The 27546-nt window shown below is 45.7% G+C and overlaps 1 protein-coding gene across 1 annotated transcript; it reads left to right on the forward strand.

Moving 5' to 3' along the window:
* Positions 1-565: 565 nt before the first annotated feature.
* Positions 566-27002, forward strand: LOC110531423 (insulin receptor substrate 2-B). Its single transcript, XM_036987300.2, has 2 exons — positions 566-6573; positions 23042-27002. The coding sequence occupies exons 1-2, from the start codon at positions 2448-2450 to the stop codon at positions 23044-23046; spliced, it is 4131 nt and encodes a 1376-aa protein (XP_036843195.1). The 5' UTR covers positions 566-2447; the 3' UTR covers positions 23047-27002.
* Positions 27003-27546: the final 544 nt, after the last annotated feature.

Below are 27546 nucleotides of genomic sequence, written 5' to 3' on the forward strand. Positions count from 1 at the left end.
CACATTCCAGTGTTCTTAACAGAGCTGTACATTACATCTCACATTCCAGTGTTCCTAATGGAGGTGTAGATTACATCTCACATTCCAGTGTTCCTAATGGAGCTGTACATTACATCTCACATTACAGTGTTCTTAACAGAGGTGTAGATTACATCTCACATTCCAGTGTTCTTAACAGAGCTGTACATTACATCTCACATTCCAGTGTTCCTAATGGAGCTGTACATTACATCTCACATTCCAGTGTTCCTAATGGAGCTGTACATTACATCTCACATTACAGTGTTAGAATTTGTAAACAAGGCTGCATGGGATTTATGTCAATGTGACTCTGTGCAGCCAATGGCAATGTCCGCTTTAGTTGATAATGCAGAAAGCCAGTTGTGTATTTGACAGCTCTAACACAGTTCCACCACAAAGCAACTGCTATGTGGATGTCGGCAAAAGCAGATCTGATTGAATAGAGCCCCTATTCACATTATGACCAAAGACACTACTGTTGTGTATTTACTTAAAGGGGCAATCAGCAGTTGCTACATCCATTTTTGGACTTATACATTTACACTATGTACCCATTTATTCTTGAAGAATATAACTTATACATGGATCGTAAGCTTAGTTCAACATGTGTATCCCATCAGAACCCAAAATATAATGTTTTATGACAATGTTTGTAAATAAAGTAATTGTAAACAAACACTGTATAGCCTAAAAACATGATTAAAACTACAAGTTCCATTTCATGGATGGTCGGTCCTTGCATCCATAGCCCTGTCTTTGAATTTGAGAGAGGTTACTTTTCTCCAGACCCATCTCCCTGCTTTGTAAGGAAACAGTGCTGGGGAGTAAGCTTTGTTATTGTTTTAACTGCTGATTGCCTCTTTAACAAGTGAGGTGTTTCGATAGAATGAATAACTTGTTATGATGCTTTACACCCATCCCTGTCTCTCTGGGGCTTGACCAGACAGGGCACGGGTAAATGATTTCTCAAGCACCTGAATAAATACCTAGACGCGCTCATGCTGAGTCATGAGGAGTCACACCACTACAGCAAGCAAATAACGAATCATAAAAGGAATGCAGAAAAACAAAACAATATCAATAGATTTCAAAACATCCACTGTGACCCCTGGCTTTTGCCTATCGGGGGTCGCGCATAAAGTGTCTCAGAGCAGGAGAGCTGATCTTTTTTAATACGATTATGGAGATGGGTGACCTGTTCCTAGATCAGCACCTTTACTCGCCGTGATGTGTGTTTTGCCCTATATTATTATTTTATTTATTTACCTTTTTAAAATCCCAGCACGTCCCGCAGGAGGCCTTTTGCCTTTTCAAATCAAATCAAATTTTTAAAAAATTGGTCGAAATGCTTGTGCTTCTAGTTCCGACAGTGCAGTAATATCTAACAAGTAATCTAACAAATTCACAACGACTCACAAGTGTAGAGGGATGAATAAGATGGCCAACGGCCGTCAATGTAAATAAGAATTTGTTCTTATCTGACTTGCCTAGTTAAATAAAGGTTAACTAACTCTTAGAAGCATTCCGAATATTGGCCCTGAAATAACCGGATAGGTGGGATTCATAGCATTACAATGGGTTCAGGGTAGTCCCTGCCATGTTGCTTACACCTATCCAGTTCTTTGAGATCTGCAAAGTATACCAAAGTGGTAGGAGATAAGGAAATGTTTTAGGGCACATTTGGCCTTCAATGCCTACAAATAAGTAGCACAGGAGAAACTTGCAATATGAAACTTGCAAACTGAAACAGCACAGCCATTGGTCCATGTGGTCACACTGTGATTAGATAACCTCAACGTCAATCAACCATATTGTCCAATGAGAGTGGTAGCATCAACGAACGCCCATCACTCTACCGATAATCATTGGCCAGTCAAATGTCGATCATCACAATAACGTACCCTCCTCTTTTAACCTCAATGACACTCCGTGCGAGATCATTAGTCGACCGTATTGACGTAAAACACGAATCACCCTCAATTATTGGCTTTTTTTACCTGTCAGTTCCTGTCAATCTCGCTGAACGACCAATGAGAAGCCCCGACTCGCTCATTATTCCTCCTACTTATGGGTACGCGCAAGTCACGTGATGTTTGTGCTCCGCTCGGTAGAGTTGTGTACAGAGGGAGAAGGGGACTGATTGCTAGCTAACGATTAAAGAAACGGGGTTGAACGTGGAAACATTTCACACGGTGGGCTTCCTTACCTAAAAGCGTACATTAGATACCTGTTTGTGACGAAGAGGCCTGGACCGGCCGTTTTCAAACAGAACCAACATACATTTACGGTTGTATTGTAGCTAACCATCGCGCCGTGTAGCCACAGCACAACACAGCAGCGCCAGTCGGAGCCCGTCTCCAAAACAAGAATGGGGTCTAGGTCCACAGCACGGTTTAGGTAAAGTGACCTTTGGTTGTGTTTTCTAAATGGCAAATTTCACGAATTACCAAGAAAGCAAAGCGGCTATGTTGTTAGTGGAGACGCAACAGAGGGGCATCGGGACGAAACCAGCGGCAGCCAATGATGGAGACACCTCGGTTGGGGAACCCCCTTCCCCGTTACTGAATATCGGTGGCGTCGGGGCCAGCGGAGCTCATTTCCATCAGCACTTGCCGCCCTCCAGCCACCATCACTACCCCCAGACCTCGCTGTCCAAAGGACCACAACACCCGCTGTCGCACCACTACCAGGCGGCGACGGAGCATCATCTCTCTGTTGAAAACATCACGGAGTCCCCGGTAAGGAAAGCCTCGTCATCGTCTTTGAACCTGGTACAGCACGACCCCGCTGCTAGCCACCACGCACTCGCTGCGTCGGTAAACGCGGCGTCGGCCGCGATACAACTAGCCGCGAATGCTAATGTTAGCGTGGCTACCTCAGAAGGTGTAGTGGACGACATTCAGAAGTGTGGCTATCTGCGGAAACAGAAACACGGCCACAAGAGGTTTTTCGTGCTGAGGGCGGCCAGCCACCTAGGCCTCAGTCGGTTGGAGTACTATGACAGCGAGAAAAAATTCCGTAACAGTCTGCGGTCTGCTGCTGCGGCAGCTGCAAACGGTACGGTCGCCCCTTCTCCCCCGAAAAGGGTGATCTATCTGTATCAGTGCTTCACTGTCAACAAACGAGCAGATTCCAAAAACAAACACCTCATAGCCCTCTACACTAAGGATGAATACTTTGCTATTGTAGCTGAAAACGAGCAGGAACAAGATGACTGGTATGTAGCCCTGAGTGAACTGATGAGTGAGGGGAAAAAGGGGCATCTAGACTCGGACGAGTTGGATGATGGCTACGGTACCGTCACACCAGGTACGGTTTTCAAAGAGGTGTGGCAGGTGAACGTGAAACCCAAAGGGCTGGGTCAGACCAAGAACCTCACAGGTGTGTATCGTTTATGCCTCTCTACTAAAACTATCCACCTGGTCAAACTAAACTCTGAGACGCCATGTGTCAACCTTCAGCTGATGAACATCAGACGCTGTGGACACTCAGAAAGCTTCTTCTTCATGGAGGTGGGTCGGTCATCCTCTATAGGCCCTGGGGAGATATGGATGCAGGTAGATGACTCTGTAGTGGCCCAGAACATGCATGAGACCATCCTGGAGACCATGAAGGCTCTGAAGGCTTTTGCTGAGATCCGCCCCAGGAGCAAGAGCCAATCTTCTGGCTCCAACCCCATCGCTTTTATCACCACCCGCCGTCACCTAGGTAACCTGCCTCCGAGCCAGACAGGTCTCCAGCGCCGCTCCAGGACTGAGTCGGTGGTTGGGACGCCGCCGTCGAGTAAGAGCTCTGGCGCCAGCGGCTATCGCTTCCGAACATCGAGCGAGGGTGAGGGGACGATGAACCGGCCATTCCGATCCGTTACCGGCAGCCTGATCCACCTGAACACTGCCCGGATACACCTGGGGCGCCAGGAGGGCGGGGTAGGGGCAGGGAATACCGGGAGCACCGGGGTTGTAGGGCGCTACGCCAGGGCACTACCTGGGTCCACCTACCACGCCCGCTCCGCCTCGCTCCCCGTCTCCCACTTTCCCTCCACCACCTCCCCCGTCAGCGTGTCCAGCAGCAGCGGGCATGGCTCCGTCTCCGATACCCTTACCCGGCCCTCCTCAGCGTCCATCTGCGGTTCCCCCTCCGACGGAGGCTTCAACTCCTCAGACGAGTACGGCTCCAGCCCTGGGGACTTCCGCTACTTCAGGGTCCGGAGCAACACTCCTGATTCCCTTGGCAACACCCCACCAATCAGAGAAGAGAACTGCATGAGTGACTACATGGCCATGGGCTGGCACCGTGAGGTGTTTGGAGCCGCCAGCGGTGGAGGGAGTAGCTCTGGCAGCGCGGAGACGCCCAACCGGGACGAGAGCACGTCGACGGATGACGACAGGTCCCTGAGGAGACGTACCCACTCGTTCACGCGGCCCGGGGGTCAGGGGGGTGTTGCCGGCGGCAGCAGTGGTGTGACGGTGTACCAGAAGATGACCCAGACCACCTTCTCGCTGGACGAGTCGGTGTCCGTGGGAGAGGCCCTGTCTCTCGGCCGCACCGACAGCATCACCCAGCCTTCCTCCTCTTCTTCTTCCCTCCGCTCTGACTACAGCTCCTGCTCCGAGCACAGCCAGGGCCGACCCCCTCCTTCTTCGGCCAAGGAGGACAGCGGCTACATGCCCATGTTGTGTGGGGTGGCAGCCTCACCCTGTGACGCACCGGACTACATGCCTATGCAACCCAGCTCCCCCTCTCTTCACCACCACCATCCCCAGCACTCCCACTCTCCCCAGGCCCCCCGCTCAGTCCAACAGCCCACAGACCCCCGTGGCTACATGATGATGCTACCAGGGGGGCGGAACTCCTCTTCCCCAGTCCAGGCCTCCCACAGCAGTAGCAGTAACATGGGTCTTGGTGGAGGTAGTGTCAGTAGTTCTGGTAGTATAGTGGAGCGGCCCGAGAATGGAGAGTACATGGACATGTCGTACAGCAGTAGCGGAGGAGGTGGAGGGGACGCGGCAGGGGGACGGAAGTTCTCCAACGAGGGGGGATACTACGCACTGAGCAACCCTGAAGGGAGAGACCCCAAATCATACAACTACAGTCCCTACTTCTCCCTGCCTCGCTCCTACAAGGCCCCCGCTGCGAGAGAGAGGAAACAGAGAGAGAGGGAACAGAGAGAGAGGGAACAGAGAGAGAGGGAACAGAGAGAGAGGGAACCGAGAGCGCATGATGAGTATGTACCCATGAGCTCCCCGGCAAAACCAGTCTACTCCCAGGTTGCTACCGGCAACGTCGGCGAGAGGGGCGTGACGACGAGGGGTGTTGGTAGTGGGGGGTCTGACACCCCTCACATCCTCCCTCACGGCTACCCGCCCCCTCCCTACGGGGTGCACCACCAAGCGGCTAACGGTGACCGTCGGACGACCCCGGTCCGGCCCAACCGCCTTCCCCTAGGGCGCCGCAGCTTCCACGGGTCACTGAGGGTCAGCGAGCCGGACGCCGCCGAGGTACTCTCCAGCCCTGGAGAGTACATCAACATCGAGTTTGGGGGCCGCTACGGACCCCCAACGTCCTGCCCCCTCTCTGCCCAGGATGGCTCACCCTCTGTGGGCTCTGCTGAGCAGCGCCACTCCCCTCCCCACCCCTATCCTCAGAATCAGGACTATATGAGTGTAGAGGTGGGGGTTGGAGGTGGGGGTGATGATGGAGGACGCCTGGCTAAGAACAAGTCTCCCAGACCCTCACTGGTGGCTCCCTGGAACCCACCCAGCTACATCCGACCTCTTGCTGCTGGGGCCTCCGTGAGTGGGGCCCCTGGTTCTTCTGGAGCTCGATGGCGGACGGGGACAGATGACTACACAGATATGACCTTTAACCTCAGCAGTGGTGAGGAGTCGCGGGGGTTACGGAGTAGTCCCACGGCCATGCTGCAGCACCTGTGTTTGATGGAGAGCTGCTACCCCCCCACCTCTACCTCCCCTCCCTCCTCCAGCCCTCAGCTTGAGCCCATCAAGGTGGTACGTGCGGACCCCCAGGGGCGACGCCGACACAGCTCCGAAACGTTTTCCTCATCCTCCAACTCCGGAGGAGTCGGCGCCACAAGCTCCAGCACCATCCCCAACCCCTCCTCGGGCTCAGCCAACCCCTCGGCTCTCAACGTAGCTCATCTGGCCGAGAGCTCCAAGTGGACCGGCTCTGGCTCCTTTGACAGTGTGTGGATGTGTGTTGAGGGGGTAGGGGGGGACTCGGCCGGTCTCCCTGCCCGTCCAGGGCCTTCTGATCTGGGCATTGCCTCAGCCTCATCTGTGTGTCCTCCTGGGGGTCGGATGCGCAGGAACATGTCTGTGGGGTATCAGAACGGACTCAACTACATCGCCCTGGAGCTGAGAGAGGACCGGGACTCTAACCCTCTACCCGTACCCCAGCAGCAGCAGGATGGTACCGGGGTGACCCCCAACGCCCCCCAAGCCAGTAACCTGACTGTGCCAGTAGCAGAGGACAACGGAGCATATGGCAGTATAGACTTCATCAAGTCAGACAGGATGACTGCCACGTCCAAGGGTGAGTGACAGAGGGATTGTTGGGGGGGGGATACGTGTGTCTGTCTACATGCATATGTCTGTGAGGCTTGGGCGGTATACCGTATACTGGGGTATTTGGAAATAGCTACAGGATGGTTTTTCAATACCGTCAATACTGTTGAAACTATTTATTTGAAGTTTTTCTATACATTTTAATATTTATCTACTTTCTAAAGTAAATTCCAGCAGTCAACTTGTGCAACGTGTGTTAGGAGATAAAGCAGATGGCGTTCTTCATTTCACCTGTCACATTATTCAACGTTGTGAAGTTTACCGTAGTTCCCCAGAACAGTTGATCCAGTCAGGTGGTTGTTTGTGAAGACCACAATGGGAGAAAGCCGGAGCAGGTGAGTCCAGCTGTGTATTGACAGGGGTCTCGTTTTAAATTCAAAGTTAAGTGGTGTTTTTGCTTCAATAGAGTGATCAGGGACGTGCAACTGTAGTTTTCCTTCACATAAAATACATTAGTGCAACACATTCAGCAGAAAACGGATTCCTTTTCATCAGAGGACAGCAGAAGTGTAACGTTATTTGGCTGCCAGCCACACAAGTAGGCTACATGAGTTTACAGTGAAAAAGCAAGGTATGTTTTGCAACAACGATGCATGGCCATCATATTAAAGTTCATCATAGAATGTAGACGGCTACATTTCCTCATGTTTTTCTTCAAGGTGAACTAGCATTCTACCAGAGAACAGTAGCTACACATCTGTCAGAGACCTGTCTGCTGATAGAATGTCAGTTCGTGGAGAAGTGCAACAGAAGCACAAAGTTAGTCTCATCCCGATGAGAAATTACAATAAGAAGCATTTTAGTTCTGTGTTTACAAAATGCAGCAAGATATTTCTTATGTGTTGTTTAATTATTTTTTCCTGCCTGGAAAAACGAATAATTCTGCATTAACTAGCAAGTTAAACTTAGGGGTCACGTTATCTAAGTTAAGTGGCTGACTTAATAAGGTGACGGGGCATCATCATATTGTGTGTATTTTTTTTGTTTTTTGTTTTTTTGACGTGTTCAAGAAGTCCCAGCCCTTTGGATGAGTTATCTGTACAGCTGCCACTGCTCTCTTTTCATTCTCTTGCATTTTTTCTCTCCTCTCTGTTGTCCGTCTGTTTGCTCCTCCCACATTTTCTGTGAGCAGAGCAGGCAGGGCCGTTGCCATAGCGACTCCAGACTCCACACAGACGCAGCGTGTCTGCTACTATAGAGCCAGTACTGTTCATTTGCACAATTTCTCTCGTTCACATTCGCTTGTAAATGTCCAAACTCACCAAAAATAACTTTCGGTTGCTCCTACCTATATATGTATAACTAACTATATGTGCTGGACTGCCTGTCTATGCAATTTGGTTATTTTTTTCCGTTTGTGCTCGTTAGCATACTTAGCTAGCAGCTTACATGGAAATTCGCTATTACATGTGCTAATTTTGTTAGCATTCTGATAGACACCCAATGGGTTTATACTAAGCTGGTAATACAGTAAATCCCAGGGTAGAGAACACTAGTCTGTGTGTGCGCGTGCTGGTCCTCCAGTTGTCGTCATGCCCTGCAGTGCAAAAGGTAATAATGATAAGAGAGGGATTCTCACCTACTGTACTCCACACACTTCATTGACCCAGGTCCTGGCCATTGTGCCAAAGTGGGTCAAACAGTACCTATGGTAACTATGGAGAAACCTTGACCTGCAGTTGCCCGTGTGTGTGTTTCCACCAGAGAGAGAGAGAGAGAGAGTGTGTTTGTGTTCACTGAATTGACTCCTTGCTGCCCTCCTGGGCGAGGTCCTTCCTTAGTTTTGTTCCATTGGAAAACCAACACTCCGTTTGTGGGTGTCGTGTGGAGATGTGTGTGGTTTTCCATAGAAAAACCAACTCTTCTCCAATAAAGCTTGTCACTGTTTGAAGTGTTTCCACTGTCATACTAGTGTATGTGTGTGTGGAGTCATGCAGAGGGTCTTTGATGTGCTCTAATTGGCCCAGTGTGTCGGGGCACCACAGCGATAGAACAGAGCCACAGGAAATGCACCACTATCACAGGAATAAACTTCCTGTGACCTGCCTTCAGCAGCCAGCCAGGCCCATTTCAGCGCATCTTCTGAAACAGGGAAGTAGGCTACTGGGTCCTGTTCGTTTGGGCATTCTGTAGCAAAACCTTTTTACATAGAGTAGCGAGTGTTAGCTAGCTAGCTAGCTGTGCCCTTTCCTATCCCACATCCAAGGCCTCCTTCATAGTGTGACAGTGTGAGCCTACTAGTTGTATTGGTCTTGGAGCTGAGTTAAGGTCCTGTAGTAGAGATTGCTGAGAGCGTGAGCTAGCTACCCTTTCCTATTTCACATCTATATTTACTGCTTTATTTTCAGACTGACAGTTATTTATGAGCTGGGTCTAGCAGTAGACATGTGTGTGCTTCATCCCAAATTGCACCCTGAGCCCTGGTCAAAAGTAGTGCACTGTGTAGGGAATAGGGTGCCATTTGAGACACAGGATGTGTACTGGCCTTAACGCAGGAAGGTGCACAGGCAACTGGATCGCCTTTCGTGTGTGTGTGTGTGTGTGTGTGCGAGAGCATGTTTGGTGTTGAACCTGAACTCTCTCTGATGTAAATACATACACACAGATGTTAAATATAATCTCAATATGTTAAATCCATTTTAATGTTTTAGTACGATGTAGATTATACCGCTGTCATGAATTGATGTATTGCTGTATAATGAGTTGCTATGACAACATACAACAGGTAATCAACAAGGGACTATGTGTTCTATGGAAAAAAATAATGAATGACGTGGAAGGTTTGTTCCACGACGTTCTAGCGAAGTGGAACTGACCTTCCACAGTTGCATTGTTTTCCAGAGAACGCATAGATTTCCTAGTTATAATTTGAAATGTGTTAATTTGCCAGTAGAAATGTGTTCAACATCCACTGAAGTAGCTAACAAGTCTACTTGCTGCACCCTCGACAACCACTGTGATTATTATTATTTGACCATGCTGGTCATCTATGAACATTTGAACATCTTGGCCATGTTCTGTTATAATCTCCACCCGGCACAGCCAGAAGAGGACAGGCCACCCCTCATAGCCTGGTTCCTCTCTAGGTTTCTTCCTAGGTTCTGGCCTTTCTAGGGAGTTTTTCCTAGCCACCGTGCTTCTACACCTGCATTGCTTGCTGTTTGGGGTTTTAGGCTGTGTTTCTGTACAGCACTTTGTGACATCAGCTGATGTAAGAAGGGCTTTATAAATACATTTGATTGATTGATTTGAAATGTGATACTAGATGGCTACAGTAGTTGCTGTGGTAACCAAACCGACTTGCTAGTTTAGCTAACCAAACCATCAGTCCTAGCTTGCTATTATGACCATCAAATTCAACAATACCAATACTGTTTTCAATGCTTCTACACCTGCATTGCTTGCTGTTTGGTGTTTTAGGCCGGGTTTCTGTACAGCACTTTGAGATATGAGCTGATGTACGAAGGGCTATATAAATACATTTGATTTGATTCAATCTGACTTTTGCTTTCAAAAGAAGCTCAAACAAAACATTCCATGCGTTATAGGGAAATAATGCATGCTCTAGAACACCAATCAGAAAGGAGTATTCAACAATGCCATGGCATAACATGATGTAAGACTTACATACTAATACCACTGTAACAGCAACTGCTTCAAGTAGTGTTATCAGCCATTTCCATGGCGATGTAGTTTCATTAGGCCTATATCGACTTGTATGTTAGTGTGTCCTTTGTTACTCATAGGTAAACACCTCCTGTCTGAGTCAAAGCCAGGGTATTTTCTCATTATTAGCCTCGTGACTAACAGGCTAGCTAGCTGTTTACTGTTGTGTGTGTGTGTGTGCACTATGGTAAGCCTGAATGTTTTCTCATATTCTCTAGGATTGGGATCATCAACTAGATTCAGCCGCGGGCCGATTTCTTTCTTCTTCTCTTGAACGGATAGTTGGTGGGGCGGGAACGGTCACTTGTCTCTCTATTGTTCGTGGGAATACTTGCGAACAGATTTTTTCAAAAATCTCTTAAAGCTGATTCCCTGGTGTTTTTATAGTCTCATGTCCAACTATATAAAAACAATAATAATCATCTAATTCTAAAATCACTCGTGGGCCATCCTGCTGTAGGATGTTGAATGACTGTGTGATAGTTGTAGGCTTTGCTGGGGGGGGAGTGAATGTTCTCCCACATTCAGATAGGAGGAGGACGAATATGAAATTGGTTGAGTAATCAAATTCTTGGGTTACTATGTGCCTCAAAGGGAAACAATCTACTCCAATGCTTTTTTTTATTCCTTGTTGGACATAAAAGACTGAAAAAACAGTAGCAAATCAGCACCAAGGGATTTTGATTTCTGAAATCTGTTCTAAAGTATTCCCACGCATAACAGTGTGTGTACATGCCATGTCGTTTTTCCCCCAGAATTAAACTGGAATGTCCACTAGTGGCACTCTGAAGAGCCCAGGACACGATATAACGACTCCTGACACCCCTAGAGATGCCCTCTAGCACCTCTAACCCTCCACGAGACCTCATCTCTGGTCTAAAAGTGACAGTGGAATAGCCTAGTTATTGCTCTGGTTTTCCTGAGAGACTCGCCAGGGTCCGTTATGCCGGAATTGTGATGTCATCAATTAGAATATTCCTTCTTCTAAACAGATTCTGAATGAGAAGGAATTCTACCTCCCCGTAAAGGGGCATTCCTTATCAGCCACTATTGCCAGATAGTATTGTCGTTAACATAACGTGTGTTACTGTAGTGTGTGTGTTACTGTAGTGTGTGTGTGTGTGTGTGTGTTACTGTAGTGTGTGTGTGTGTGTGTGTGTTACTGTAGTGTGTGTGTTACTGTGTGTGTGTTAGTGTGTGTGTGTGTTACATGGTACTGTGTTAGTGTGTGTGTGTGTGTGTGTGTGTGTTACTCTACAGTAGTGTGTGTGTTACTCTACGGTGGTGTGTGTGTGTTACTCTACGGTGGTGTGTGTGTGTGTGTTACTCTACGGTGGTGGTGTGTGTGTGTGTGTTACTCTACGGTAGTGTGTGTGTGTTACTATACGGTAGTGTGGGTGTGTTACTCTACTGTAGTGTGTGTGTTACTCTACGGTAGTGTGGGTGTGTGTGTGTGTTACTCTACGGTAGTGTGTGTGTGTTACTCTACGGTAGTGTAGGTGTGTTACTCTACGGTAGTGTAGGTGTGTTACTCTACGGTAGTGTGGGTGTGTTACTCTACGGTAGTGTGGGTGTGTTACTCTACGGTAGTGTGGGTGTGTTACTCTACGGTAGTGTGGGTGTGTTACTCTACGGTAGTGTGGGTGTGTTACTCTACGGTAGTGTGGGTGTGTTACTCTACGGTAGTGTGGGTGTGTTACTCTACGGTAGTGTGGGTGTGTTACTCTACGGTAGTGTGGGTGTGTTACTCTACGGTAGTGTGTTACTCTACTGTAGTGTGTGTTACTCTACTGTAGTGTGTGTGTTACTCTACTGTGGTGTGTGTGTGTTACTCTACTGTGGTGTGTGTGTGTGTGTTACTCTACTGTGGTGTGTGTGTGTTACTCTACTGTAGTGTGTGTGTGTTACTCTACTGTAGTGTGTGTGTGTTACTCTACTGTAGTGTGTGTGTGTTACTCTACTGTAGTGTGTGTGTGTTACTCTACTGTAGTGTGTGTGTGTGTTACTCTACTGTAGTGTGTGTGTGTGTGTTACTCTACTGTAGTGTGTGGGTGTGTTACTCTACTGTAGTGTGTGGGTGTGTTACTCTACTGTAGTGTGTGTGTGTGTTACTCTACTGTAGTGTGTGTGTGTGTTACTCTACTGTAGTGTGTGTGTTACTCTACTGTAGTGTGTGTGTGTGTGTGTGTTACTCTACTGTAGTGTGTGTTACTCTACTGTAGTGTGTGTTACTCTACTGTAGTGTGTGTGTGTGTGTTACTCTACTGTAGTGTGTGTGTGACTACTATTCCCTCACTGTATTGCCGTTCCTCCTTGTAGTTTGATCCTCCACAGATGGTCTTGATAAAAGAGCAGGTTTTTACTAGTTTAACTCTCTCCCTATAGGAATGTGATGTTAGCTAAGTTTATTAGCCACACAGACACGGGGACATGGAGAGGGATAATGCAGAGGCAGTTGTTGTTGCTAATGTTTGCGCTGTGTGTGTTTTGGCATTGCTGGCTTCTAAATGGACACACACTTGCTTTCTCTCGCTCTCTCTCCTTTTGTCCTTCTGAATTTCAAATTCAATAGGCCTATTTAGGGTGTGTGTGTGTGTCGGAGAAATTGTATTTTCACTGAACAAAAAATATAAATGCAACAATTCCAATGATTTTGCTGAGTTACAGTTCATATAAGGAAATCAGTCAATTGAAATGAATTCATTAAGCCCTAATCTACGGATTTAACATGACTGGGCAGGGGAGCAGCCATGGGTGGGCCTGGGAGGGCATGGGCCCACCCACTGGAAAACACGGAGGGCAATGTTGCCAAAGCGAAGTGTTACACACAAAAATTATGGAAAGAACGGCGACAAAAACAAGAATACTACCTATAAAAGCATAATGTATAAAACAAAGAAATATACAAACGTGTAAGTAATGGCTCATGTTCAGAATCTAATTTGAAAAAACACTAAATGACTGGTGGTACTTATATTGTTTGTTGCTTATTATACAGAAAATAGTAGGCTACATTCCATGTTTCCTGCCTTCGCTCGTCTCTCTCTGTAGCAGTTTCTCTGTCTGTTAAGCCTGTGATTTTCCCATGTTTCCTGCCTTCGCTCGTCTCTCTCTGTAGCAGTTTCTCTGTCTGTTAAGCCTGTGATTTTTCCCATGTTTCCTGCCTTAGCTCGTCTCTCTCTGTAGCAGTTTCTCTGTCTGTTAAGCCTGTGATTTTCCCATGTTTCCTGCCTTAGCTCTTCTCTCTCTGTAGCAGTTTCTCTGTCTGTTAAGCCTGTGATTTTTCCCATGTTTCCTGCCTTAGCTCGTCTCTCTCTGTAGCAGTTTCTCTGTCTGTTAAGCCTGTGATTTTCCCATGTTTCCTGCCTTCGCTCGTCTCTCTCTGTAGCAGTTTCTCTGTCTGTTAAGCCTGTGATTTTTCCCATGTTTCCTGCCTTAGCTCGTCTCTCTCTGTAGCAGTTTCTCTGTCTGTTAAGCCTGTGATTTTCCCATGTTTCCTGCCTTAGCTCTTCTCTCTCTGTAGCAGTTTCTCTGTCTGTTAAGCCTGTGATTTTTCCCATGTTTCCTGCCTTAGCTCGTCTCTCTCTGTAGCAGTTTCTCTGTCTGTTAAGCCTGTGATTTTTCCCATGTTTCCTGCCTTCGCTCGTCTCTCTCTGTAGCAGTTTCTCTGTCTGTTAAGCCTGTGATTTTCCCATGTTTCCTGCCTTCGCTCGTCTCTCTCTGTAGCAGTTTCTCTGTCTGTTAAGCCTGTGATTTTCCCATGTTTCCTGCCTTCGCTCGTCTCTCTCTGTAGCAGTTTCTCTGTCTGTTAAGCCTGTGATTTTTCCCATGTTTCCTGCCTTAGCTCGTCTCTCTCTGTAGCAGTTTCTCTGTCTGTTAAGCCTGTGATTTTTCCCATGTTTCCTGCCTTAGCTCGTCTCTCTCTGTAGCAGTTTCTCTGTCTGTTAAGCCTGTGATTTTTCCCATGTTTCCTGCCTTAGCTCGTCTCTCTCTGTAGCAGTTTCTCTGTCTGTTAAGCCTGTGATTTTCCCATGTTTCCTGCCTTCGCTCGTCTCTCTCTGTAGCAGTTTCTCTGTCTGTATGTTAAGCCTGTGATTTTCCCATGTTTCCTGGCTTAGCTCGTCTCTCTCTGTAGCAGTTTCTCTGTCTGTTAAGCCTGTGATTTTCCCATGTTTCCTGCCTTCGCTCGTCTCTCTCTGTAGCAGTTTCTCTGTCTGTTAAGCCTGTGATTTTCCCATGTTTCCTCCCTTAGCTCGTCTCTCTCTGTAGCAGTTTCTCTCTGTCTGTATGTTAAGCCTGTGATTTTCCATGTTTCCTCCCTTAGCTCGTCTCTCTCTGTGTAGCAGTTTCTCTCTGTATGTTAAGCCTGTGATTTTCCATGTTTCCTCCCTTAGCTTGTGGCAAGCTGTGACGTACTGTGCTGCCAACTCTTTAACATCAGACCTTAGTTTGATTGTTCTGTGAATGTAGCACTTTTCAGTTTGAATTTAGGGAAGAAGGAATCTTCTATACTGAACAAAAATGGGGAGCCAGGCCCAGCCAATAAGTCTGTTTTCCCCCACAAAATGACTTTATTACAGCAATACTTGTCTGCCTCTCTCTCTCTGCCTGCCTCTCTCTCTCTCTCTGCCTGCCTCTGTCTTGTCTGTCTGCCTTTGTCTCTCTCTGTCTCTGTGTCTCTGTCTGTGTCTGTCTCTGTGTTTTAAGCCTGTGATTAGTTGATAATACCATTAGCTGCCTAAGACACAGAAGTAGGGGGAGGGGCTAATGCCCGGATTCTACAAATGTATAGGATGCATAAATGTGCCTTGGCCTGCAAGGGTTGTTCTCCCGCGGAAATCTAATGAACATAATACAACAATCCCCGTGGATATCGGTCTGTCTAAGCTAGAGATGTTTTTGTTGCATGGCCTGCATCTCAACCCACTGCACCGTCCGATGTCGCCCTGCCGCACCTGCTTGGAAAGGAGTGGTGTTTGTCAGACCATGAGACATCCGGTCAAAAGTTTAGTTTTTTTTTTTTTTTAAATAAAGGAAAACTTTTTTCTACATTGTAGAATAATAGTGAAGACATCAAAACTATGAAATAACACATATGGAATCATGTAGTAACCAAAAAAGTGTAAACAAATCAAAATATATTTTATTTTTGAGATTCTTCAAATAGCCGCCCTTTGCCTTGATGACAGCTTTGCGTAGAGCTCCTCAAATGTTTTCCTTAGGTAACGGCATACGTAAAGGGTTTTACGGTAGTTTGAAGGCATGTACAGCAGAAAGTCTCTGGTGACCATGGAGTTGTCCTAACTCACTGACTGAACTCTCCTCAAAGAGATCACATTTTAATTTGGGAGATCGCAAAATAGAACTGATACATTCAAGACGGGATAAACAAATATTCAGAAAATGATAAAACACATTTATTTTAGTAAAAAACAAACAAATTATTTCTATTACTTTCTAGCACGTCAAGCTAACTAACAGGGTAGCCAGCTAGCTTTGTAACCATGGACTGTTTCTTCCATTGTGTATCTAAGCAGCTAGCCCGCTAGCTAGCTGCCTAGCTGGTGAAGGTTTTCCTTTTGAAACCAGGCCAGAGGAAAGCAACATTCACCTCCACAAATGCGGTTTACTTTGATGTCCCTTTTGAATGAAGCACTTCAGGGTCCTCATGGGCACCCTTTAACTTTTTCGCTTAATTGACTTAAAAGTTAAGGAAACTTTAGGGGGAAATTAACTTTTTAAATCTGTTTCATGTAAACTGGGCCCAGACCTTTTGGCAGAGGTCAAATGAAAGGTTACAATAGCCAATGAAAGACTTCTGGTTGCATTTTTTAAAAAATGATCTGGCTTTACATGTGGACATGTTGTATAACGCACCTTTAACAGAAAAACGCTGGTGTAAAAAACACTGAAATTAAAAGGAAATGACATGTTAAGTAGGCAGGCGTCTGAAAAATAACCTTTAACATTATGAATTAGGCTGTTTTGAATCCTACACGCACACTGACACACACTGACGGGGTCATGGAGGGTGATAGTACAGCGACACTAGTGGGATTTAAGAATGGCTCTTTATGATAGTACTTTGTGGGCATGGCTGGTTTCTAAATGTACTCACATGCACACAAACACACCTTTCGTCATCTCTTTCTGTCTCTCTTTCTCTCTGTCTCTCTGACTGTCACAGACAGACCCTAATGCCAGTGTTTTTCAATTTCATTTTTGCCTGATTCTGTTTTGCTTTTTCCAATTTGTATTTTTCTCTGCTTTTGTTTTTCGAGGTTTCTGTTTTTCCCCCGTGTTTTTCCAGGGTTCTGTTTTTCCCCCGTGTTTTTCCAGGGTTCTGTTTTTCCCCCGTGTTTTTCCAGGGTTCTGTTTTTTCCCCCGTGTTTTTCCAGGGTTCTGTTTTTCCCCCGTGTTTTTCCAGGGTTCTGTTTTTCCCCCGTGTTTTTCCAGGGTTCTGTTTTTCCCCCGTGTTTTTCCAGGGTTCTGTTTTTCCCCCGTGTTTTTCCAGGGTTCTGTTTTTCCCCCGTGTTTTTCCAGGGTTCTGTTTTTCCCCCGTGTTTTTCCAGGGTTCTGTTTTTCCCCCGTGTTTTTCCAGGGTTCTGTTTTTCTCCCGTGTTTTTCCAGGGTTCTGTTTTTCTCCCGTGTTTTTCCAGGGTTCTGTTTTTCCCCCGTGTTTTTCCAGGGTTCTGTTTTTCCCCCGTGTTTTTCCAGGGTTCTGTTTTTCCCCCGTGTTTTTCCAGGGTTCTGTTTTTCCCCCGTGTTTTTCCAGGGTTCTGTTTTTCCCCCGTGTTTTTCCAGGGTTCTGTTTTTCCCCCGTGTTTTTCCAGGGTTCTGTTTTTCCCCCGTGTTTTTCCAGGGTTCTGTTTTTCTCCCGTGTTTTTCCAGGGTTCTGTTTTTCTCCCGTGTTTTTCCAGGGTTCTGTTTTTCCCCCGTGTTTTTCCAGGGTTCTGTTTTTCCCCCGTGTTTTTCCAGGGTTCTGTTTTTCTTCCGTGTTTTTCCAGGGTTCTGTTTTTCTTCCGTGTTTTTCCAGGGTTCTGTTTTTCCCCCGTGTTTTTCCAGGGTTCTGTTTTTCCCCCGTGTTTTTCCAGGGTTCTGTTTTTCCCCCGTGTTTTTCCAGGGTTCTGTTTTTCCCCCGTGTTTTTCCAGGGTTCTGTTTTTCCCCCGTGTTTTTCCAGGGTTCTGTTTTTCCCCCGTGTTTTTCCAGGGTTCTGTTTTTCCCCCGTGTTTTTCCAGGGTTCTGTTTTTCCCCCGTGTTTTTCCAGGGTTCTGTTTTTCTCCCGTGTTTTTCCAGGGTTCTGTTTTTCTCCCGTGTTTTTCCAGGGTTCTGTTTTTCCCCCGTGTTTTTCCAGGGTTCTGTTTTTCCCCCGTGTTTTTCCAGGGTTCTGTTTTTCTTCCGTGTTTTTCCAGGGTTCTGTTTTTCCCCCGTGTTTTTCCAGGGTTCTGTTTTTCCCCCGTGTTTTTCCAGGGTTCTGTTTTTCTCCCGTGTTTTTCCAGGGTTCTGTTTTTCCCCCGTGTTTTTCCAGGGTTCTGTTTTTCCCCCGTGTTTTTCCAGGGTTCCGCTCTCAAAATCACACTTTTTAATTGTTTGTTTTTTAATAGAAAAACAAAAACATTTTGAATCACATCAGGAGACCACTTTTATGGTCTGGGAAAATATGGAAGAGAATTAGAATTTGAGGTGTATTTCCCCTTTAATGGGTAACTATCCAATACACACAGGTCCAGGTTTGAGGAGGTCATTGTAAATAAGAATTTGATCTTAACTGACTTGCCTAGTTAAATAAAAGGTTGCCACCACCCAGAGACTTGTTTTGGATAACTGTGTTTCTGTAGCGCTCATGTTATTTGCATAGTTTGCAAAACAAGTGGCCACTGGATATCTGCAAATAATCATATCCTTCTGCCAGGTAGGCAAAGGCTACTCTGTAGTTACCATTTATTTTGGAAGGCTTTCCATCAACCTGCAGACGGTTATCAATAGCATCAACGCTAACAGCTACACAAAGTATGGACTAGACATACGAGAGTTGCACACAAACAGACGGGGTCATTACCTGTGCCCCTTTAGGAAGTGGCAGGAAAATGCCACTTGACATGTTGACATGGATGGCATTACCACTTAAGTGTCATGCATCCCACCACTTTCATCAGGATATTTAGGCTACCTAGTGGACTTCAGCCCCTTGGATGGAACTGACCCCAAGTCAGGGTTCAGGGAGAAACAGATGTGATAGAAAGAGGAAAGCGAGAGGGGCAGAGAAGGGTGAGAGAGATGGGAATTGGAGAGGATAGAGAGACCGACAGGACAGTGGCAAAGCTAACTGAAAAGTTTTCCTGTGTTGTACCACAGACAGTATCTATCGGCTTACAGGTTAATCAGAGGTACTTAAACTGCAAGCTGATTTTAAAACCTGACCATTAACCTCATACCTAACCCAGACCTGACCAGGAACCTCATCCCTAACCCAGACCTGACCAGGAACCTCACACCTAACCCAAACCTGACCAGGAACCTCATCCCTAACCCAGACCTGACCAGGAACCTCATACCTAACCCAGACCTGACCAGGAACCTCATCCCTAACCCAGACCTGACCATTAACCTCATACCTAACCCAGACCTGACCATTAACCTCATACCTAACCCAGACCTGACCAGGAACCAAACGGGCCGAAAGGGGGAGGGACCTACCTGAATTTGTCCGATTTAAATAATAATAATAATAATACTGGTAGTTTCTGTTGTAAAATGTTTGGCTACGGCATGCACTAATGAATACAACTCAGTGTAACCCAGTTAGGCCTAACCAAACTAAAATAAACTGGCTACCTCTGGTTGTGGCTTCACTGCCTATGATGATGAAAAGGACTGGACATTCACTAGCTAGCCTGGCAGCTTACTTAGTAACAACACAAAACCATAGGGGTTTCTAATTGTTATCTGTGTTCTGAAGAGGGCTCGAACGATCATGTGATGTTCACTCTCATAGCTTACTGTAGGTTAACTGTGTTCTATTCTGTCATATCAAACGTTTCACATGAACCAATGAGGTGTTTAGTTTTGACAGTGTGTGAAATCATGTCGACTGTTGTTTTTGAGGGCCGGAGCCTTAGAGAGATTTAGCTTGGACAAACACTTACCCAGGCGCCAGACTCATAATGCAGGTGGTCTAGGGATGTTGTTTGGAAATATGCAGGCATTTTATTGCTGGGGGGGGGGGGGGGCAGTTGTGGAGATTGAGGAGATTGTTATGGTCAAGGTCACATATGTCAGAGTCAAGGCCCGCGGGCCACATCCGGCCCGCAAGAAGGTTTTTTACGGCCCCTGGGATGATCTTGATTTATTATTAGAACCGGCCCGCAGCAAGCCGGCAGCCCGCAGATCTTTTACACGCACCAATACTACATTTCCCACAATGCAAAGGTGACGCACCGAGCAGTAGGCTGCTTCATTTCAATATTTATTGGCACAGCAGTCGTCAGCATCACAGTAAAATTAACTTTCAGATACCCATCAAAAATGGCAAAACGGAAGGTGGATACTGAGAACCGGGGGTTTCAAACAAGGTGGGAGTCGGAGTATATGTTCACGAAGGTAGCTGGAAAACCTGTGTGTCTTCTGTGTGGAGAAAGTGTGGCGGTACTGAAAGAGTATAATCTGAGACGACATTATGAAACGAAACACGCGGACACACACGCGGACGCAACTGTCAAGGCCAGTTTTATTTTGGCAGAAGAGATCGCTAAATCAGCCCGGCCATTTACGGAGGGGGATTTCATCAAAAACTGCATGATTAAAGTTTGTGACGAAGTTTGCCCAGAAAAAAGGCAACTCTTTTTAAATGTGAGTCTGAGCAGAAACACCATTGCCGAGAGAGTAGACCAGTTGTCCATCAATCTAAAAGAGCAGCTTGTGAAAAAGGGAAAAGATTTTATTGCATATTCCTTGGCTGTGGATGAGAGCACCGACATTTCTGACATTGCCCAGTTGTCAATTTTCATCCGCGGAGTGGACTCCAACCTAAGCGTGACAGAGGAGTTTTTGGCTTTACGTCCTATGCATGGCACAACTACGGGGCATGATTTGTATGAAGAGGTGTCAAGATGTGTAAATGAGATGGAGCTGCCTTGGGAAAAACTTGTGGGTTTGACAACCGACGGAGCACCTGCGATGTGTGGACACAGGAGCGGACTGGTGGCGAAGATACGGGAAAAGATGAAAACGCGACAGGTGAGCTGACAGCTTATCATTGTATCATACACCAGGAAGCGTTGTGCGGTAAAGCCTTGAAAATGGAGCATGTAATGAGCATCATCACGCGCACAGTTAACTTTATCAGAGCCAAAGGTTTGAATCACCGCCAGTTCAAGACATTTCTGACGGAGTTAGAAACGGAGCATGGTGATTTGCCTTATCACACAGAGGTGCGATGGCTAAGCCAGGGAAAGGTGCTTCAAAGATGTTTCGAGCTTCGTGAGGAGATTTGTCTGTTCTTGGACAGCAAAGGGAAAGACACAACACAACTCCGAGACAAAATGTTTCTGTGTGAAATGGCTTTTCTGTGTGACATTACGAGTCATCTGAATGCAATAAACTTGCAGCTGCAGGGTCGGGATCGTGTCATCTCTGATATGTACAGTACAGTGAAGGCATTTAAAACCAAACTGACTCTGTGGGAGACGCAGATGCGGAAAGAAAATTTGAGCCACTTTCCCAGCTGCCAGACCATGAAAGAGAAGCTCTCTACCAGTGCGTTCCCGAGCACACAGTTGGCTGATAAAATAGGTATGCTTGCCGCTGACTTTCGACGCCGATTTGCTGACTTTGAAGCACAAAAAAGCAGGTTGGAACTGCTCGGTAACCCATTTGCTGTTGACGTGGAAAGCTCACCACCAAACCTCCAAATGGAGTTGATTGACCTCCAATGCAATGATGCACTGAGGGCAAAATATGCGGCAGTGGGTGCTGCGGAGTTCGCCCGTTTCCTCCCCGGCACAATGCCCCAGCTGCGCATCCAGGCTGCTCAAACGTTGTCTATGTTTGGCAGCACATACCTGTGTGAACAACTGTTTTCTTTGATGAACCTGAACAAAACATCACACAGAAGTCGACTTACTGCTGAACACCTCCACTCAATTCTGAGGATTTCTTCAGCTCAGAGCCTTACCCCGAACATTGATGAACTTGTGGAAAAGATGGGACACCACCAAGTATCACCCTCAACCTCAAACAAGTGAACATTACTGTGCAATCACATATTTAGAGTTTTTACTCAGTTCAAGTTTAAAAGTTAAAATTTAATATTTGTTTTCACTGCATGTTACTTCTCCTTAAACAAAGTGTTGTTTTTGATTAATAGATTTTTGCACTTTATTTTTTTGTATTTCAATCCAATTATATTTTAAAAATATTTCAGTTGAGTGGATGATAGAAAATTGCTATTATTGTTTTTTCTTTGAAGTAAATTTAGCCCACTTTTGCTAAAATAGAAAATATAGTCTACTGATGGTGCCTTGAATACCGGTTTCTTTCATTTAATGTTCATGTTATGGGGATATTTATATAAAGGAAATTTGTCTTTTGTGTCTGTTGAAAATTAAAGATTACTGACAGAGCCATAAGAAAATATTGCTTTATTTATCTGATCATATTGTAATATATTTGTTAGGTTTTCAGTAGGTTCAATTAGGTTCACTAGACTATATGCGTCATTTAAAATTTTTTCAATGAACATTCGAACAGTCCGGCCCTCGTCTTGTAGCTGATTTTTTTATTTGGCCCTCCGTCCATTTGACTTTGACACCCCTGGTCAAGGTCAACTGACAATTAACCGAAGACCTGTGTCCACCTCCTCTCGCTATCTCTGTCTTTCTGTGTCTCCTGTCTCCCCCCTGTCTTTCTGTGTCTCCTGTCTCCCCCTGTCTTTCTGTGTCTCCTGTCTCCCCCCCGTAACAGACAGATAGAAAGCGTTAGCCAGCATTCCTGTCTCTTCCCCCCCCCCGCCCGTAACAGACAGATAGAAAGCGTTAGCCAGCATTCCTGTCTCTCCAGCCCACAACTGAAGCTCTCTCTCAAAGCACCTGTATTGTGACCCAGCAGCAATTGTTATAACGGGACAAAGCCCAGCTGTGGGTCCACACACACACACACTCACAACAGACTCACACACACACACACAGGCAACAGACTCACACAGGCAACAGACTCACACAGGCAACAGACTCACACAGGCAACAGACTCACACACGCAACAGACTCACACACGCAACAGACTCACACACGCAACAGACTCACACACGCAACAGACTCACACACGCAACAGACTCACACACGCAACAGACTCACACACGCAACAGACTCACACACACAACAGACTCTCACACACACAAAACAGTCCTGGAGGACTGTTGTGTATCTTGCGGTATCTCTGCCAGCCGTTTAGGTAGTTAACCTACTGTAGGGGTGTAGAGGGAGGGAGAGAGAGATGGATGGATGGAGGGAGGAGGTGTTAGAGCCACTCACACACACACACACACACACAAAACAGACTCATACACACAACAGACACAAAACAGACTCATACACACAACAGACACAGGGCCGGTCAGAACCGAGACCAACCTACTACCAGAAGGTGCGTGTGTGAAACCACTAACCAGGTTAGCTGAGGCCATGCAGGGACCTGCGTCTTCACCAACCGTTTTGGTGACGTTAACTGATCATCTCTCTCTGTCTTTCTCTCTCTCTCTGTCTCTCTCTACAGACTGATGGAGGAAGCTGAGAAGGGAGCATCACAGACTCCCTCTACTGTGGCCTTCAACACCCCCACACCACACTTTGATCTTCAACCTCTCAACCTCGACCCCAAGGACTCCAGCCCACGAGGTCACGCCCCCTCTGAACAACAACAACCGCACCATCACCAAGACGACAGAAAACAAAGACTGAATGCGCCACATTTGTGTTTAATAATTTCATATTTTTTTTGCAAACTTTTTTTAATTTTTGATATATATCCATTTTTTTCCCCTTCTCAGACCTGGTTCTGAGGCTGCTGTCAATGTTAATGGACTTCTTTCTGATCTAACAGTACAAAAAGGGAGCTTCGCTTAAACACTTGAGCATGGCTGTATAACAACAATAAGTCCTAGAGACGGGGTGGAGACTGGTCAGTACAGATTTCTCTGAAGACGTCAATACACACTACTATATTTATTGCCACAATAGGTTTCAGGTGCGTTCATTATGTTAACAGGAGTGTATTGAGTATTTTTGTACAGCTGACATGGAACGGTACTGAACGGTACTCAACGATGGTCCCAGTTTTCCTGATGACAAAATATTTTAGGTAAAAGAAGCAGGTACTTTATTTCCACATAAGGCCCTTATTAACACAGGTCTGGTACTGTGTGTGTGAGACGCTTACACACACACACACGTCAGTGTGTCCTGTTGAAGCTAGGCGACACCCGCTGTTTCTGTGACTCCACTAGTCAGTCAGTAGAGCTGCTGGGTCACACACGCACACACACAGGGGGGCTGGATGTTGTCAGGGGTTCCAGTAACCTGACTCTACCCCCAAGGTGCTGGGCATACTTGCCCCCCTGTGCAACACACATACACTCTCAATACACACACGGACACACACTCAACACACACACACTCAACACACACGGACACACACACACTTACACACTCAATACACACACTGACACACACACACGGACACACTCAATACACACACACACACACACTCAATGGACACACTCAATACACACACACGGACACACACACGGATACACTCAATACACACACACGGACACACACACACACACTCAATACACACACTCAATACACATACACACACACACACACCTCTGTCAGCCTCGAACTTCCCTGCTAATGCACGCTAGACCCTTCCCACTGCCAATAGGAGAGAGAGGAGAGGGGGGGTAGTGAGGGTGTGTTCTCGATCTCGACACAGGAACAAGTGGTTTGCTGTCAGGGTTAGGGTCAGGGTTAGGGTCAGGGTTAGGGTCAGGGTAAGGGTTAGGGTCAGGGTCAGGGTTAGCGCTGGGGAAGTGTAGCTACAACAAAGGGTTGAAAACGGTGCAATACGTTCTGTCCAATGTGGCTCGTAATCAGTCGCTGTGTTCGCCTCGACACAACAGCTGCCCTTAACACGTCACACAGGGTTTTTTTTTGTTTTGTTGCATCTTGCCAAAAACAACCCACATTTCCACCATCAACTCACCACACATCGACACTCATCGGTTTTATTTTCTGACAGGAAAGAAGTTTAAAAAAGACAAGTGTCTTTTGAGAACCGAGGAGGAGTGACGGAACGCCTGTCGTAAAGCTGAAGGCCTTTCCTCTTCATCATCTGTCGTAAAGCTGAAGGCCTTTCCTCTTCATCATCTGTCGTAAAGCTGAAGGCCTTTCCTCTTCATCATCTGATTTTCCCTTCAGTGTTTTACTTTTATATACGAGTATGACAGTTTGAAGTCCTTTTTTTCCCACACCACCACTGGTATAAATACCACAACATTAAGCAGTGCTGTGCTACAAAGCTGTACATGATGTTTGCATTTATAGCACAGCGGCATAAGAGCAAAATCCAATGAGTACAGATTAGTGTTCACTGCAGACTTCATCTTAGCGGACTGAAATCCACGGGATGGAACTTCACCAAACGGATTTTGACTGAAGTGTGCCATGGGTTTCCCCCCCCCCACTCTCCCTTCTGAAAGGCTGGACGCAGTCAGTCCTGGAGGACTGTTGTGTATCTTGCGGTATCTCTGCCAGCCGTTTAGGTAGTTAACCCACTGTAGGGGTGTAGAGGGAGGGAGGGAGAGATGGATGGACGGAGGGAGGAGGAGGTGTTAGAGCCACTATCGATTGTGTGACTGGGTTTTCATTTTTTTTTTGGTACTCACCTGATCATTATACTGCCTCCCTCCTTCTCCTCTTTCTCTCCTTACCTCTCCAAAATGTCAGTGGATGAATAAAAACGAGCTTGACTTTTTGTTTCGAAAAGAGAGAGAATGTGAAAAGCAAAAAATGAAGTGTGTTTTCATGATGATGATGATAATTATATTTTTGTTGGTGTAGAAAATAGGACAATATGAGAACGTTGACCCCAAACAACCATTCACATCCCATCTAGCTACCCCTCCAGGAATAGGGTGACTTAACCTGTTTTACCCCATTTGGTACAACCAATGTCTTCTATGGTACAGTTATATGGCACAGAACCCACTGTAATGTTATGGGAAAGGAACCGTTACCATAACTACCAAGGCTGGAACTATAGAACTAGAATCCTCATCATTCTAATTCTATGGTTGGAACACATTTTAAAGGCTGTACTGTGATTTATCTGCAACATTTTAAACTTTTTATTTGTTTAAAAAAAACATTGGAATTTCAAAGGTTATGATGATATGCGCTGAAACAAACCTTGTTGCTTTCATATTTCGGGTACGTTTAGTTTGACCAATGTTTAATTTGTTTAGGTTTTGCTACAGCGCTTTTTGGGTTTGAGCTATTAGATTTGACCAATACAAAAGGCTTTGTTTGGCCAAATACTTTCTGTGATTGAGAAGTCTGACCTAATCAATTATCTAATCAATTCAATCAGAGGGATGAGTATCGATTATCAGGCCTATCGGCATTGCTCAGTTTTTCTTACGATTTAGTTTTAGTGAATAAGGATTCTGCTTTGTACTGTGCTGATCTGATATAGGCCACTACATCCACGTCCCAAAACACCATTCTAGACATGTACTGGACTTGCATTCTCAGTAGTGTGCGACAAGCTACTAGTGTGCATACTAAGTTGCATGTTTTGAAAAGGGCCATAGCGTTCTGAGTAAAACGATAACAAACCCTTGAGAAAAGAATGGGGAAACTTTGGATAATAACACCCTACGTAATATATCACAGAGGAAGTAAGTGGAACTGCGTAAACATATGCAGTTGTATTTTCTTTGTTTCATCTAGTTTACAGAAAAGAGCAGAAGTTAAATCTCTGTGGTTTTTGTTGGTGTTGAGTTGATACTTTTGGCTGAGACTCCTAAAGACAGACGAGGGTTTTTAAACTAAACTGACAGGAGAAACTTTTTTTTCAAAAAGTACGACTTGGAAATTTTGCAGTTTTGTAAAAAAAAATATATAAAAAAAACAAGTGAAAAGAAGTAAAACTCGCTGCCTAATGTTTTGTAACTATTGCCATTGTATTTGCTGCTGTGTAGTACAAAATAACAACTGGTTGATTGATGGCAACCGCCACAGTGATGAGGAAGGTGTCATTTTCATTGCTACCTGTGTTTTCTTTCAGAATTGAATGGCTTTGTAATTTTAGCTTTACGGAACGTTCTCTTCATACTGTGGAGTTGTTGATCCTCAGATGTGCATTATATTTTCTCAGCAACGTACGTCTTTAGGGGAAAAAAAATTAAAATCAGAATGATTTTTCAAAATAACTGTTCTTGGTGGATTCCACCCAACCCTCCCCCCACCTTAAATAGCATAGTTGTTTTTCTTCATGTTAATGGCTCCTCAAGGCACCTTTTCCCCTTGTCTTTATTTCTCATTTACTTCCGGGGGGGGGGGGGGGGGCTCTATTGAAGGAATGTTGAGCGTTGCATAGTGTTTATATTTATCAGACTTTTTTGTTTTTGTTGCTTTCGATAGAGCTATTGCAATAAAAATGTGTTCATGTACATCTTACCGCGTCAACTGTCCCTCATTTTGTATTCTCGTGTGTGGTGTGTGTGTGTGTGTGCTTGCACTTGTACAATGCATTCAGAAAGTATTCTCACCTTGACTTATTCCACATTTTGTTACGTTACAGCCTTATTCTAAAATGGATAACATTATTTCTTCCCCCTCATCAACCTACACACAATACCCCATAATGACCATGCAAAAACAGTTTTCTTTTTAAATATACATTTACATTAGTATTCAGACCCTTTGCCATCTCAATTTAAATTGAGCTTCAGTGAATCCTGTTTCTGTTGATCATCTTTTAGATGTTTCTACAACTTGATTGGAGTCCACCTGTGGTAAATTGAATTGATTAGAGATGATTTGGAAAGGCACACACCTGTCTGTAAAAGGTCCCACAGTTGACAGCGCATGTCAGAGGATAAAAGTCATGAGGTCGAATGAATTGTCCGTGAAGCTCCAAGACAGGATTGTGTTGAGGCACAGATCTGGGGAAGGGTACCCAAAAATGTCTGCAGCATTGAAGGTCCCCAAGAA

This window comes from Oncorhynchus mykiss, chromosome 9 (genome assembly GCF_057628025.1).
Source record: "Oncorhynchus mykiss isolate SJ-2025 chromosome 9, ASM5762802v1, whole genome shotgun sequence".
Taxonomy (NCBI): domain Eukaryota; kingdom Metazoa; phylum Chordata; class Actinopteri; order Salmoniformes; family Salmonidae; genus Oncorhynchus; species Oncorhynchus mykiss.